Genomic DNA, 17407 nt, shown 5'->3' on the forward strand with positions numbered 1-17407 from the left:
ATAACATATAAATAAATAAATAAATATAATAAATAAATAACAATGCCATCGATCTCTCCAGAAAACTTTTACTTTTTAAAAAAATGTGTCATTGTACATGTGAAGGATGTGTGTCACAGTATGTATATACCATGATGTGCATGTGGGAGTCAGAGGGCCTTAAGAAATTCTTTTCTGTCTTTCAACCCTGCTGAGGCAGGGTCTCTCCTGCTTGCTATGTTGCATTCTCCAAGCTAGATTGCCTAAAGAGTTGAGATGATTCTCCTGTCTTCATCTCTTGCTACATCATGGATATGTGACAGATCTGAGCTGCCATGGCCAGTAACTGTCCCTTGGTTCTAGAGATTCTAATCATGGTGTCAGGCTTGCTGGGCAAGAGCTTTTACCAGCTGAGTCACCTGACTGTCCTCCCATTAGTAATTCTGTGATAGCTCAGACATTTACTTTAAATGTATTATTTCTTGACATTGCATATGTATGCACAATTGTGTGTCCAATGTTTCACTTTAAAAACTATCTGAAACAAAGAAAGTACTTTCTATGATAAAAGCATTTATAAATCTGTATTGTAGATTCCCCTTTAACTTAGTGTACGGAATGCTTGATTAATTTGTCTTTTAAAATAATAGGATGTAAGTTCAAAATCAAATATATACATAGCAGTGCATAAAAACAATAAAAATAATCATTGTCCAATCAGAAAAGTTGAGAAATTCATGGAGGAGGAGGTACAGATTGACATTATTGTAGAAATCTGGACAGGGAACCACAGCCCAGCTATGTGGACAAGCTGTAAGCTGCTTGTTCCAAGAGAACACAAAACATACTGTAGGCCAGAAATTAACACACAGAACCAAGGGGGAGTAAGTGGGAGCATGAGAAGTACCAGCTAAAGGAACTCTCCAAAAGGGCATGCCTTTTCTGCCTTCTTGACCCAATGAGCGATTAGTGGGTCACCTGACCCCTAATATTTTAAATATTCTTTAAGTAAATCAGTAAATGTGTTGAAAAGTTAAGAAGGACTTCTAGCAAAGTCTTAAAAAACCCTCCATTGTTAAACCTTCCATTGTTGCACATGGGCTGAGAGTGAGAGGAGTGTCTTGGTAGAGTGTGCGCTTAGCATGCATGAGGCCTGGGTTCAATCACCAAATAGAAAATGAGGGAAGGAGGAAGGGAAAGAGGGAGGGAGAGAGAAGAAGGAAGGAAGGGAGGGAAAAAAGAGGGAGGGAGGGAGGGAGGGAGGGAGGGAGAGAGAGAGAGAGAGAGAGAGAGAGAGAGAGAGAGAGAGAAAAGAGAAGCCTGTGGACAGGGAGAACATCACGGCAGAAAATACACTGAGGTTACCTCATGGCATCAAGGGTCAGAATCCCAATAGTCTCTTTAAGGGACTATTTCATGGCCCAGCTTCCCTCCCCTATGCTTCATCTCCCAAAGGTTCCATCATTTCCTCTACCCTGGTGAGCCCACCTTTAACATAAGAGTTTTGAGGAACATCTAAGTTCCTCACTGTAGCAGAAGATAAAAAAGATGACATTCCTGGAGAATGAAAATAAGACACTAAAATAAAAAAGACCAACTTCAGTATCAAGATGCTTAATAAATGGGATGGGATTGAAGCCCAAAGTAGTAATTTGAAAGATAAAATTATGAAACTGTTCATGATGTACAGGAGAAATATGAATAATGAGTAATTAGCTTCATTGGAAATATGCACATCATACATAAAGTGTAAAAAATTTATTGAATGTCATAAAAGTTGACCAGAATAAACATTCCTTGATATATTAAAGACAACAATATTCTGCAAACTAGTAACGCTAACAGTCAGACTAATATCCAATGTGATATCAAATTAATTTCTAACAAGAATACTCTGTAATGGAATTTGTCAAATTTACTCAAAAGCTCAATTGGAAATTGAATTTTTAAGAATCTACATGAGGATGTCTTGAGGAAAAATGAAAATGGACACATGCTTCTCAATGTCAAAATGGTCTATAAAACCAGAGTTGGGAAGGTGGTCTGTGGCTAAACAGTGAGTGTACTAAGTGTGGTCAAATACAACATCATCTAGATGTAGGCATCCTAGTGAAGTTGGTATATAATAGAGGTAGCCCTTCAAGTCAGTTAGGAACTCTGCTGAGTCCAGTCAATTATGGTGAAGCAACTGGCTATCCACTGGGTAAGAAAAAAACAAGTTAAATGCCAGCACTTGGGAGCAAGAGGCAGGATCTGGAGTTCAAGTTTATTCTTGGTTGTATAGAGTTTGAGATTGCTTAAGGTCCTGTCTAAATAAATAAATAAATAAATAAAACAGAAAATAAATAAATAAGAAAACACAGAAGTCAGATCATTACCTCAAATAATTTACAAAAATAAATTCTAAAGATAGAGTATAAGCAGTGCTATACAATTTAAATATTTAAAATATTAGAGAAATATTAGATTTAAATATTTAAAATACTAGAGAAAACATAGACGCAGATGTGTATAAATGTGGGCTAGACACATCTAAAATAACACACCAAATAAAGCCCACCATGACAGACACAACTGAACTTTCTGAGCCCCCCTATCCCACCCTTGGGCACAACATCCTCCCATGGTGGGGAGTCTTTTCCCTGCTGCATGAAGGTTTTCTGACATGGGACCTAACACTTCTCCAATGTGCTCCTGGCCTGATGTTCAGAGCCCCAGTTCTGTTCATCCTGGGGAAAGTGCAGCCATCCAGCTGGGCCTTTCCGCAAGCTGTGTGTTTCCTTCTCCCCTATCCTTTTCCCAGAGACACAGACTTTAGGGGTATGTAGCTTACAGATTATGTCATCACATTCCTTCACAGTGGAGGAACTAGACGCCTGGGTTGATAAAGGGACTTAAATTACACACAAAGCAATAGCCACAGTTCTGACTCAACAGGATCATTGTTGCAGTCAGGTAAGGAGGTTTTGGCTAGAGAGAAAATCTGGGCCCAGCAAGGTTCCCCCCCCCCCCCGGAAGTTCAGCAGAAGCTACAGGTGTTAAACTATGATAAAAATATCAATGCAACTTGGAATGTGTCAGTGGAGTCCCTCTTTGGGCTTTGTACACTGTTACTTTAATAAAAGCGAGGGACAAGAGAGTACAGGTTGGGTTCTGGCTATTGCTGCTCCCTGGATTGTCTCTGGGTTCCTGGAAAGCCTTACACTCTACATGTTACCAGGTGAGGGTAGGAATCATGTTTCAGAGTCAGTAAGATGACACAACATTGAATATATATATATATTCAATATATATAAATATATATTTCATATATATCATATATCATATATCATAGTGAAATAGTCCTAATATCTTTTTAGCATAGTTAATCATTATGATTCCAGATATTTATATTTTCCTAGCAGAGTTTAAGGAGGAAAAGTATACATTAAGAAAAATCTGAAAGGGCAAGGATACAGGTTAGAGACATGGTCCCTGTAAGACGTGAAAAAAAAAAGTCAAAATTGTAGCCATATTTCTTAAAAGATCTAAAATAAGGGAACCTGGGAGATGCAACAACTGAAATAAGACCGACAATACTCCTGATGCGCCCCTCACGGGACCCTCGTGATCCGCTAGACAGATTTAGCAGCTCCCAGGAGAGTTAAGGGGAGAAGGAAACAAAGCCCTGTAAACGGAACCAGAACTAAGTGACCATGGGAAACAATAATATCCTCAGGCTCCGCTTCCGCTGTAACTCTCGAAGGCCACGTGGACTGCAGGCAGCCACCGCAGCACTGTGGTCCGCTTCACTCTAGGCTAAGGCATCAGCAAAGGTCCTTGGCACCCGGCACCCGGCAACGTCTGGCCTCGGATTTTACATTTAGAAATATAGGGCCTAGTAACACTTAAGGAATTTTTGCTCTGGCCAGATAGCCATTTCTTTTTTCTTTCCTTTCTTTTTTCTTTTTTGCCTTGAAGCCATGTGACAAATGATTCTAAATACCACGTTGCTTTTTAATGCATCTGCTGTCTAAATCACTGTGGAAGCTGAAAGGACAGACTCTGAAATCTGGGCCTTCGCAAAAGGGCACATTTCAGGGTCATAATGACAGTCTTGGCAGAACAGGGCATTCCTGCTCCAAACAGCCCTGCAGACTGAGCCTGTCCACCATCGCCTGAGTCTGGCTTGACTGAAGGGACAAGGAGTTCTCAGTGCACAGGCAGCGATGTGAAAACCCACAGCAGTCTGTCCCTTGAAAATTCCACTGTGCGGAAGGAGTCACCCGCCACTTTTCAGTGTTTTAAAATGTTTGATTTCTGTTTGAGTTCTTGTTTTCATTCCCAATATACTCCTCTCTGCATTGCTACAAACAACCCACTTCTTTAGTTGAATGAAAACTGTTCGAAGGCAAAATTTCTTTTATGATACACATGTGTACAAGTGCACACACATGCAAACACGAACACACACACACACACACACACACACACACACACACACACACACACTTACTACCAGATAGGTTTACTTCTATCACTGTATTGAAAATGTTCCAAATGTCAGCAGTGAAGCAGTATTCAACCCTATCTGCAGTCCAGCAGCTCTGGAAGATACTGAAGAACACCAAGGTTACAGGGTCAGTGGAAAAGATGCTTCCCAGTGTCCTGAGCTAATGAAGTTTAAACATCATCTTAGACCCTGACCCTTGGAAGTACTGAGGGAGTGCTCCCAATCTGACTCTAAGAAGTATTTCTAATCTGAGATCCATGTTTGATGTAAGGGAGTGCTCCCAAACAGACCTGAGAAAGTGCTCCTACGTGATGTGACCTGATGGAGTGCTCCTAACGTGACCTGAGGGAGTATCCCAATCTGATCTGAGAAAATGTTCACAAACTGACCTTGTACTGGCTGGTTTTGTGTGTCAACTTGATACAAGCTGAAGTTATCACAGAGAAAGGAGCCTTCCTTGAGGAAATGCCTTCATGAAATCCAGCTGTAAGGCATTTTCTCAATTAGGGATCAAGGGTTGGAGGGTCCATTGTGGGTGGTGCCATCCCTGGGCTGGAAGTCCTGGGTTCTATAAGAAAGCAAGCTGAGCAAGTCAGGGGAAGCAAGCCAGTAAGTAGCATCCCTCCATGGCCTCTGCATCAGCTTCTGCTTTCTGACCTGCTTGGGTTCCAGTCCTGACTTCCTTTGGTGATGAACAGCAATGTGGAAATGTAAGCTGAATAAACCCTTTCCTCCCCAACTTGCTTCTTGGTCATGATGTTTTGACCAGGAATAGAAACCCTGACTAAAACAGACCTGATCGGCATTCTCCATATGATCTGAGGAAGTGCCCAAAAGAAATTCCTTTACAGAAGCTCAGGTGCCATGAGCTGCTCTCTCCTCCCCGACCAGGGGAAAAGTCATCATTCATCTGTCTGACTGAGAGGTCTCAAGATTGCAGGAAACAGAAGAGCAGTGTTGTTGCTTAAACCTGAGACCAAGCCACACCTCGGAACCAGCAAACTAGGATGCTGATAGTATTGGAGTTTTTCCTAGTATCGATCTCAGGCTCCCAAAATGCAAAGGGAGACAGAAGATGATATTCATTCATCATTTCAAAGCTACTATACCCTCTCATGTGCTCACTGTCATTGCTGCTAGAGGCAAGCACACTCGTACACTCCACAGAAACCTCCGGCCACCACTGTTAACTACTAATGATCTACAAATCATTCCTATTTCCTTTTACTAAGGGAAGATCATCCCCAGGTACCATAGACAGAAAGTCAGAGACAGACAGACAGACAGACAGACCATCACAATCTACAGTTTATAATGTCAACAAGATCATTCCACAATAGTCACTAAAAGAAAGAACCTGGGCTAGCAAGAAGGCTCCATGAGCAAAGCATTTGCCATTATACCTGACAACCAAAGCTTGAGCACATAAATGTGGAAGGATAGAATCCAGTCCACGTAACTGTCCTCTGACCTACACACACAAACACAAGCGCACACACACATACACACACTCGCGGACACACCTTGACTTGAGTACTCGTGCACACCCTATCACACACAATAATAATAAATTTTTTTAAGTTCAATGAAGTTGGTAGAAATGTGTATATGCTCACTCATTCTAAGTTCTCAAAATTTCAACACTAATGATTTAAGAATTCTTAAACAAATACCAAGTACCTGGAATCGCCCAAAGCAATTGGTCTAAGCTATTCATATCTAAAAATGCACCTTTCGGGTCCTATGACAGCACCCAAAGCCATTTCCTCATCCTAAAGTAAGAGATGGAATTTGAGGATCCTTCAGGAAAGTTCATGCCCACCTGACCCTTTAGTGTACCACAGAGAGAAACTGTAACAAAGCCATCATGGGGGAAGAACAGGATCAGTACATAACTGCTATTGAAACATGCCATCCTCCATCAACCCCCTCCCCAAAAAAACAAGAAAAAAAGTTCTGAGGAAAAAAAATACTTCTTAGGCTAAACAAGTTTATTAGCCACCTTTCCTTCCTGGAGACTCACAGTTATCAATAATCTAATAAATCATAGAAAACAAAAACATGAAGCCTTAAAAGGATCAAAATATCCAGGACTGACAGAAAGTACACATTTACCCAGAGTAAAGCCTCCATAACACCAATGCTATGTTTAGAGAGAAAAATACCTGTTGAATTTTAGAGACGAAGTAAGGGAGTAAGAATGGGGAAATGAACTGTGACTGACCACGCAGAGATGGAGAAAGGAACTAGGAGTGAAGGAGGAAGTGAAGGAGAGAGGGAGGAAGAGAGGGAGACAGAGGAAAACAGACAGGACACACACACACACACACACACACACAGAGAGAGAGAGAGAGAGAGAGAGAGAGAGAGAGAGAGTCAGACAGATGGGGGATCATGTTCATTACACAGACATCTTATTGTTTTACAGGCAGTAAAAGTGTTTTATATGTCTTTAGACTCAGGCAACAGAGTGGTGTTGATGTCACTTATTTAGTCTCATTGGTGTGCAGAAAGTTTAAGCACCTAACTAAACTTAGAATTAGTGGGAGTTATTGGACTATATTCTTTTTGCATAAAGCAAGGTGGAAAAGACCCTTTTTACACCAGGGTTTGAATTTGGCTTGAATTCTAATGATGTATTTAGAAATCTCAGGGAATGAAAGTCTCTTAATGGAAACATTGACAGTCTAAGACACACTGACATGGACAGGCACATTCAAAGGGCTGACTGGGAGCTGGCCGGCTGCTGGGCAAGTCTGAGCATTAGAAACCAACCAGTCATGCTGGATTTGCTGAAAAATTTGCAGAAAAATCAGGACTAAATAGAGAGAATGCCCCTGCAGCATCAAAGTCCCCTGCTCACAACCTGTTTTTATCAGGAAAATACATAAAATGCATGGGCTCTTCATTCTTAAAGATACAAAAGGGGAGAAATGTCGGATTTCTACGATGTAACTGAAATCAGTCGGGGTGAGGGGTGCAGAGACATCCGAGTGTTCACACACACTATGTGCTCTAAGCTACACCCTCAACCCCAAACTGTCATTGTTAAAAAGGCAAAACTCCCTTCTGGATTTTTGTCACCCCCAAGACTGACAGAAGAGCTTTAGTGAGTGGGTCCCAGTCTCACTTTGTGTCTGAAGCCTTGTCTCCAAGACTGTGTAGTGGATAAAAGTAAACATTTCTGCTATATGTTTCCTTCATCAATGGACTTTCTTCAAACTAGGCAATCTCTCCCACTTATTACATATAAATTCCCTGAAAGTTTCTCTTTGATGTAAAATCCAATTACTTTCATTTTACTTCTCTTTGGAGCTTGATTTTATCTAAGATTTTCCTGGTTTCAAAATTGTACATATCTTTCTTTAAAAGTCTGGGGTTTTATTAAATGATGTTTATTCAGAATCTTTTTTTCTTTCTCTTGTTCTGATAATAAATAGGAACCAACATACACCTACACACCTTTAAATTTCTGTCATTTGAAGAACAGACACACGAAATCCTAAGTATAGCAAGTCATTCACTTAAGAAACATTTACATAGTGAATATATTACTATCTGAAGTGCTAGGAAGACTATCAAAACCCATTCAGGGCTAGGAAGAACTTGTAATGCATGCAAGGCACTAAGAATCACTACCTAATTGAGAGAAAGAACACGCCTGCATTTCAACACACTTTATGGATGGCAAGATGGCTCAGCAGGTAAAAGTACCTGCACCGTACCCTGGGTAACCTTGATTCAAACTCCAAACCCACAAAAAGGCAAAAGAGAGACTCAAACTTCACAAAACTGCTCTCTGGTTGCCACGTGTGTGCTTCCTACCATGGATGTTCGTGCGCGCGCGCACACACACACACACACACACACACACACACGGGGGGGGGCAGAGAGGGAGAGGGGGAGACTGCATTTTGAAAAACACCCACAACACACAACATTTTGTTTACATTAAGACAAGTATAAATTTAGTATTGTTATGTCTCAAGTATTACAATGGAAAAAAATACATATATCTGTATCAAACTCAGCTCTCAAAAAAAAAAAAAAAAAAAATCCATACACTCTCCAAGCTAAGATGGTGCCTTGGGTTCACCTACAAGCCACACCGCTACTGAGGATTAGAGTCTCACATCTTCATTCTGCCTTTCTTAGGTCCCCATAAGATAGCAAAGAATGAGTCTTAGTGACTGACTGTCTGTCTGTCTGTCTGTCTGTCTGTCTGTCTCTATCACTCTGCGTCCCTGTCTCTTTCTCTTCTACCTGTGCCTCTTTTAGTTCTACAAAATGGGTAGGACACGTTATATAATTCCATTTATATTTTTCACATAATTCTATAAAGCAGATATAAATTCAAATCTCAATTGGCTGCATCCTCATAGGAGCACTGTAAGTTTTGCAAATATGCTCATTACTAAATATTTACTAAGAACCTACAGATCTTATCACATTGTCCTGATTTTACCTAATGGTCAGAATGTCTATAAATCTCATTGAAATATTATTGCCTTGAAATAAGTAAGTGAAAAAGTTCCTCTTTTCAAAATCTATGAAGGAGCCATTGTTTTTTTACCCAAAGAAGTTAGAGTCCACTTAGTGTTGAGATAAACCCTGAGGGTTCTGGCTAGAAAAAGTTTAAAAGTCTTTAAAAGAAAGTGGGAAGAGAAGTGTGGCTCAGTGGTAGACGGCTGCCCTGCTGCCTAAGGCCTGGGTTGGATCTCAGCCCTAGAATATAGCAATTTAATGACGCTCTAGGAGGAGGCAGGAAGCATAGGAAGAAAAAAGATGGATCCTTAGAACACATCCTGAAAGCAGTGTTAAGCATTATGACGCCAGAAGAGTATATAATTCTGTGTTTTTACATTTATACTTAAATTTCTGCTACCTTGGATTTTCATGTCTACCACCTCCTTCCCAGGTGGTATTTGATAGGTAAGCTACAAGGCAAAACCCAACTGGGCAAATTTTCAAATCTTCTTTAATGTCACTGGCTGGACCAGAGGTAGATTGTTTTATCCTTTTCCTGCTGCATTCCATCAGCTATTGTTGCCGTCAGAAAAGCACTGTTCTGAATAATCCAAAATGGCAAAGCTTAACATTTTCACTAAGAATCCGGCAAATTACAACACACACACACACACACACACACACACACACACAGTAGTGCACACACATGAGCACATACATACACACACTAGAACAACAACAGCAGTAACAAAAAAAAAAAATGCACCCAAAGTAGAAATTCTGGTATACACAATTCGAAAAGAAACCTCACGTGCACACAGAGACACACACACAAAGCCCCATCACTCCTCGATGGCCAAAGCTCCAGTTACAAATCTTGAAGTTACTGATACAGACTTGTTATAATTGATTTTAGCCATTGAAAAATGCCTGTTAAGGTGCCTTCTGAAATCTTTCCTCACAATGCTCACAAGTTCCATTGAGAAGTGGGCTGGGCCGAAGCACAGGATTCCTGGCCCTCATGCCCTGTTATGTAGGTGACTGTAAAAGTAGGAGAACCTTGTGCAGGATGGACAGACTTTAGAAGCGCAGAACTAACCATTTGTCAGAACCAGAGTATATGAACCTAGGTGACATCCCAGGCTTACCCGATGGCTTGCTGGGCTCACTAGCACACACTTGGACCTTACTACAGATACCAGCTTAAATCTGACACACTTGAGTATGCAGGAAATGAGGGAGAAAGGAACATCTTATCCCTTCAAGGGCCACCTTCAGCTACGAAAAAACAACAACAGTAATGGCAGCTGGCCCTTGTCCTCCACAACCTTTTCTGTACTTCTACAGTAACTCCAGTGCCTAGCTCCAAGTCTGCAACCATGGCAGGCAGGCCAAATAGTTCCTACATCAGAACATAGCTTTTTTTTTTTTTTTTTTCTTCTCTCCATTAAAAGTTTCCCTTTATTTGGGGACATTCACTTCAGTCAAGTACAGGAAAAGCTAAACATGACTAATTCACATCACACCGTCCCAGTGGCCTGCATGTTTTGTCTAGGCCAGATGTGTCTAATTAAGTCATCTTAGCAAGAGTAAGTTAAAATGTTCAGTCTCTTGGGAGCAGTTACACTGCTGAATTATATACTAACAGTGGGACTCAGAGACATATCTTTACGTCCCACTTATAAAGAAGTTTGTTTGTGAGCCGAGAACACTAGTGCAGACACAGATAAACACACACACACACACACACACACACAAATACACATACACACACACATATACACACAAACAGTGCACACACAAACACACACATACATAAACACAGATATGCACAATCACACACATGCAGTGAGCACACACACACACACACAAACACACACACACACACACAAACACACACACAGCTTGTCTCACTAGCTGCCTTTCTCTGGAGGTTCTCTGTCTGCCTTCCAATTGCTGAGATTTTAGGAGGGCCACCAAACCCAACTGACATCATGTAGGGTTGGGGATCCTCCTGCTTGTGTAACAAATGCCCCAGCCACAGAATCATCTCCCAGTTCCTTCATGATAATTTAAATATAGATATTTCTGCTTAATAACTATGCATGTTTCTAACCACGCCCCTTGTCATTGAATTTGTCAATTTCAATTTGTGACCATTTTTTTTTTGTTTATCTATCACTACCTCCAAACTTTTGGTTAATTTATTTTCTAACTTTCATTTTTATCCCTTTTTACTTTTGTTCTTCTTTTAGATTTATTTTCCCTTCTCTGAAAATACTTCTGAAACTCTGAATTAGCTTCAACTTCTGCTCAGATCATAGTAGTCAGATATTAATATATTGTTTCTTCATTTTCATTACTGGCTAAGTGGGTTTTATTATTATTATTATTATTATTTCAACTTCTTCCTAGATCCAGTCCCTCAGTGTTTTTGTATTTCCGTGTGCTTGGGATTAGCATGTGGGAGCTAGAGATGCAAACTGAAAAATGTTGATTTGGGTTAAAAGGGTGTCCTGACACTTTAGGAATGCACCGCTATTCACGTCTGCAGACACTTGAGATTTCAGTTTAGCCAATGTGAAGGCTGAAGTTAGTGTGCTAACTGTGGGTTCCTTCCTCACACTCTGCTGCTGCCACGTTGGCCCCTCAACAGCACTAGGCTGTGTAAAGACTTGCAGTCCTGGTTGCAAGGCCAAGTGTTTCTTTGCTAGTTAGTCAGTGAGTGGCAGTAGTGAGTTAATCAGTCACTAAGAGTTAAGCAAATACCATTATTAGAAAGAGAGCTGCCCAGTAGACAGAGAAGAGCCCTGCCATACACAAGCCACATCCTTATCATGGGAGTTGATGAAGAAGTAGCAACCCTGACTGCAATCTTCTCTTTCTGCCATCATATGCTTGCTGGTCTCTAAGAAGATCGCTTAGGTCATTTATTTCAGCTGCAAGTTCCACCTTGTGGTCTTTTTGACTTGGTCCTTGAAAAATGAGTTTTATAGTAAAAAAAAAAAATACTTGAACTAAATCTGACTGAAAAAGTCTCCAGGGACATAGAATTTTCTACCTCATTCTTCTCTAAAAATATAATTTAGATGCCACACCTGCCAGGTTGTTGGCCACATGGTACTCAACAAATTCTTGGAGACAGTACATTATTGTCGATGATAATAGCATAACTATAGAAAATAATTGGTGGTGGTGGGATAACTATAGGCACTGGTTGGTGGTAGGATGACTACAGGCACTGGTTAGTAGTGGTAGGATGACTACAGGTACTGGTTAGTAGTGGTAGGATAACTACAGGCACTGGTTAGTAGTGGTAGGATGACTACAGGCACTGGTTGGTGGTAAGATAACTACAAGCAACTGATTGGTGGTACTAGAATAACCACTATAACTATAGACATTGATTAATGGTAGGATAACTAGAGGCAGTGATTGGTGGCAGTAGATACAATTATAGCACTGGCAGAGATGCCCCTCCTGAAACCTCTTCTGCAGGTTCAGCTGTGCTGTTCAGCCAGCATTGTGTGTTCACAGTTGTATTTCTCACCTGGGCTAGGTTGAGTGCTTTCTTGTCTGCAGATCTAATATTAATTAACGCCCATTCACTGTTGTTACTGTTGTTTTTAGGAGTCGAGCAGCAAATATACGAGATGTAGATCTCACCTATCCTTTCTTCCAAAGTAACTCTGCTCAAATACTTCTTAAATGCAAATCGCCCTGAGCTAAAGTCAAGACTACTACTACTCGCCGACCTGCTACTCCATCTGGATGCTTTGGACAGGTAGAGCCAGCTCACTATTTCTGGAATGAATATAAAATCTTCGAAGCTATTTATCATCCCTACTTGTACTTTCCAGGAAGGAAAGAGAAACTTCCACAGCCCCAGGATCCAGGCTTGCGGGTTTTCCCTCTGAAAATCCTGGCACTCGTGTTACTTTGTATACACTTCCTATCACGTCTAGCAATCAAAGTACATAAGGAAAAGAAAAGATGGACCGCAAAGCATTTGCACGGTGGCCAGCACATCTCCCCACCATATGGATTACTGATGAAGGGAACATATACATCCTTTAAATACTCTTATCAGCAGGCAGGTGGAATGGCTCTGAGTGCAAGAAAACTTGCTGCACAAGCATGAAGACCTGAGTTCTGATCCCCGGCACCCACATAAAAAGAGTCAGTCGCGATGAGGCTTGAGCCTGTAACCCAGTGCTCGTGTGTCAGAGACATGAATATTTCTATGTCTCACTGGCTATCAGCATCAGCCTAGATTTAGGTTTAGACGGAAACCATGTCTCAAGGGAATAAAGCCAGCATCATAGAGGAAGGCATCTGGCACACATGGGTCCATGCACAGCTGCACACACAAAATGCCCAGCAAAGAAATACTGATATCATGTCATCATGACTAAAATTATCAGTAAGAATGAAAATGCTTATCCTTACTATTAAAGAAAAAAAAGTCTCTAGGCCAACATCTACTAACAAATGTACCCATTTTCCAGTTTAAAACAAATCAAGTTTTGCATCATAGCAATCCACATCCCACAGCTTTCTTATATCTGTCACAATAAACCTCCGTGTCGCAGCCTTTTATCTGTCTTACCCAGGTCACCATGATTACAACAGAGGATGGGCTTACCTGTGCGATAGACAAAGGTGCCTTCAGTTTCTGATGATGATGGAGACACCAGCTCTTCTTCAAATTCGTTGGAGCTAAAAGACCCCGAATGGTTCCTTCGCCTCGTTTTCCCCATCATGGCGGTGCTGGTGGCCATGACATGTCTCAAAGAGTCGTTAAGGTAACGGTTCAACAAGCTGCTCTTGTACTTGGGCGGTGACACATAGTCCTCAGCTGCCCTCGACTCTGGTCTCCCGCCAGCTGTTATTACTGTGCTCTCCCCTTTGATCACAGTGTGGTGGGCAGGGGTGCTGTAGCCCTCTTCGCTCATGTGATTTCTTGGGGGATTTTCTCCATCTAAGGGGAGGAAAATATCACCACCTAGTATTTGTACATACTTTCCTCGGCTGCTCAACTGTCACACTTAGTTATTAAAAATATACACAACAGAAGAATATATGCCATATGTAAGATTATTTTCATATATGATTAATTTTTAGGTAAAGAGAAGCAGGAACCTATGTAATTGTTCCCTAGAGTATTTAATTTTGATGAAAATGATATTCCGCCACATGACAAATCTATAAACAGCGGAAATGGCTATAACTCCTGTTGCTTTATAAAACTGTAAAGATGAAGTTGCGTCATGCAATAGAAGACAATCTATGGACGACCATCTCTTGTGGGGTCATTAACACTGCACCTAGGGCGAACTTGTTGCAATAGCGAAGCAAAAACAGGAAAACAAAAGCCTGAACGAACCTTCAGAGCAGGAGTCGTCGTCGCTGCTCACACTGAGCCGCTCCGCGTTGCCCTGAACATACTTGTTGTATAACTTTATTCTTAAGGCCCAACTTAAATCTGGCTGCCGGACAGTGTTCTTCAGCCGACGTCTGGCATTAGCAAACCAATTTGACACCTAAAACGGTATTAGTTTTCCAATTAACAGTGCATTAAAACATAGTGGCCATGCAATTGCTTTCTCTTAAAGGACCCAAGTCCAGGGTTGCTGGTATGCAAGCACCCATGGTCTTAGTTACTTCGGAACCTGCTCCGGTAGAATCACTTGAGGCCAGGTTTTGGAGTCTGGGTTTGGGAACAGTGAGACGCGTCATCTCAAAAGAGACGGGGTGGGGAGAGAGGAAGAGGAGGAGAGGGAGTAGAAGGACAAATGATACAAGACTCGACAAACACAAGGAGTAGAGAAGTTAATGATGATACTGAGTGGACTAACTTTTTTTCTTGAAATTTTGAAAAGTAAGAGAGCCTGCTGAGAATGTGCTGGTGTGTCCTGTTTGGGAAATGTCTTTAAGTTAAGGAACTAGAGAAACACAGGGGTGAAGAGGGAGGGTGAGGTTTGAGACTTACAGGCTCAGAGGGAGGTGAAGGCTACGAGGAGGCTTAATGAAGACAGTGAAGGGCCAAGCTTTGGAGGCCAATTGTGATTGGACACTTAACAGAGGAGCTAGCAAACCGACCAAAGGCAGTGGACTCGGAGCAGTGAGAAGGAGGCCAACGGGCATCCTGCTTGAAACTGAAAGTCCATTGTTTCTTACGCACATCAGTGAAGACCAATATACACATATCTTTGAAAGCAAAGAAAACATGACTTTCACTCTTGTTCAAGGAGCTGATGAGTTCCAAAAGGATAAAATGTACTTTTCTCACAAAATATCAGGGTATCAGCAGCATATAACTTTTCCAGAGAAATAAAAGCTAAAAGAACAATATTTGCTTTTAAAAATATAAACTATGCAAATATAATTATTTCTTCTGTGAATTTGTCCCAGAACACAAACTCCTATTAACTACAATAATTTGTGTGACAATGTTTTCACTGGAAGATTCTTTTTTTTCTTTCTCAGTCATTGTGTAAAATACTCTTAAGGCATTTATAGTACAGTATAAAGGATATAAATACAAAATAAGTAGCTTTGGGAATTGCTTGATTCCTAAATATTGTATGAAACTACCGTGATTTCTACTTTAAAAAGCAAAATTACATTTTCCCTTTCATGTCTAGCATGTCCTCTTTTATTCACATACATTCAACATTGATACATTCATATTGTCCCTTCTGCCAAGATGGCTGTCCTTTCGCACTGTGTACCAGGCCATAGTAAAAACCTTAGTCTTCATCAACTTCTATTCTCGTCAAGCTGAGCTAGTGTTCAGTGGACCTTTAAATTCTCAGGTTTCCTTTCTACACATAGGCACCCTCCACAAGTATTTATTCGGCAGATAGACAGTGAGTAGCTACTGCATACTAGCTGTGCCGTGAAGTGCAGGCCTCGACAAGGCCATATCAACACACATGAATCTACAAACATCACACACTCGCCTGAACCCCTATAATAAAAGTGATCATCTGAGACCCAAGGCAGCCATTGACCATGGAAGCAGGAGCATCTGGTCTCTTGTTCGCTAACTTTCCCTCTCGACTCTCATTCTCTCACTCACTGCCCAAAGATTCAGGCTATCCCCTGACTATTGCTTACGTACTTTGCAAACATTCTCCCAAACTTCCCTAGACTCCATTCTGTTCTTTTATCTGGATCTTAGCAACTATTATCAAATTCAATCGTGACGCATTATTTTGACTTAATCAATTCACTTCCTCGAGTAACCGTTCATGCCCAGCTCTCCTGTGACTATGGAATACTGAAAAGTGGCCTTGTTTCTTGGTCTGAATTTTCTAAAAACATGCCATGTCATGTAGACTTAGTTCATTCATGTCAACTTTTTCTCACCTTCACATGTACATCTAGTGGCTGGGATGTAACACAGTGGTAGAGCAATTGCCTAGCAAGTGCAAAGCTCTGGGTTTGATGCTTAGCATGAAAACAACACAAAACAGAAGAGCAATGCCTTCACCACAAGATGGGCCATATGCTTTCTAACATCTTTGAGAGCTGTGAACCTGCCATCACTGACTGTCTACCTGTCAATCACTTTGCAGATAGCTGTGTAGCCTGCCTCTTACTCACTGATGCTCCTTCAAAACCATTTGCATGTGACTGGGCCATTTACACTTCTCACACAGAGGAGGCATCTTCTGTGTCTATATCACATTTCATAGGACTCAGCACCGAACGTTTTTGTGCTACTTTCTTTACTAAACAACAGTCAATTGAGACTGCACCAGTTAGACCTAATGAATGTCACTAGCTTGCTTTATACCCACAGGGGGCAGAGTAAAACCCAATTCTCAGGACATTTCATATAATAAGAGTCGAATGGCCTTCTAGTTAAAAAAACAAACATTAGTTCACTATGATTCTAATGTATTAAAATGGAGTAATATTTAAACGTCGTGGAGATTAGCTGGCTTTTCACGATTAGGGATCATCTACCTTTTAATATCTTCTATATTTGTAGTACTTAATCTATTATAGTAACACTGGAGAATTCTCAGAATAGTCTGTGTTCTCTCACAAAGGCTTTTCCTAAACTGTTTTTTAAGTTCAGTTGATGCCCACTATCCTAGCATGCGTATGCTGTTCTATTTTATCAATAGAAATGTACAGTACAACTTAACAGCGAGGTGCAGGATGAGGTGTTTTATTTTGATTTCCATGAACAGCATGATCGATGAATTTGCATTTTTCTGTACTTTTCCTCATGACTTAATGAAAATGGCTTGTGTCACTGACAATGAAACTATAAACTCAAATTTTCTACATTTTACACCTGCCCCTGATTCCTTCATATTCATGCAAAATTTCTCACCAAGGGTGGGCTCCGGAACAGCATTTAAATGTCAGAAGTGCCTTTAAAACCCCATATTTTAAAATGAAAGCTCAGCGAGCCGAATATCTAGAAGCTGGAAGAGAAAACCGCTTTCT

At 40.9% G+C, this 17407-nt stretch overlaps 1 protein-coding gene across 2 annotated transcripts in view; it reads right to left on the reverse strand.

Annotated features, from left to right (window-relative positions):
• Positions 1-17407, reverse strand: part of Mkx (mohawk homeobox) — a 65277-nt gene that overhangs the window by 39921 nt on the left and 7949 nt on the right. For both annotated transcript variants that reach the window (XM_034509647.2, XM_076939663.1), the window contains exons 4-5: positions 14325-14481; positions 13584-13919 (exon numbers count right to left, since the gene is read on the reverse strand). In XM_034509647.2, coding sequence (XP_034365538.1) covers positions 13584-13919; positions 14325-14481 — 493 coding nt within the window. The remainder of the gene's footprint in view (positions 1-13583; positions 13920-14324; positions 14482-17407) is intronic.

This window comes from Arvicanthis niloticus, chromosome 8, assembly GCF_011762505.2.
Source record: "Arvicanthis niloticus isolate mArvNil1 chromosome 8, mArvNil1.pat.X, whole genome shotgun sequence".
Classification (NCBI taxonomy): domain Eukaryota; kingdom Metazoa; phylum Chordata; class Mammalia; order Rodentia; family Muridae; genus Arvicanthis; species Arvicanthis niloticus.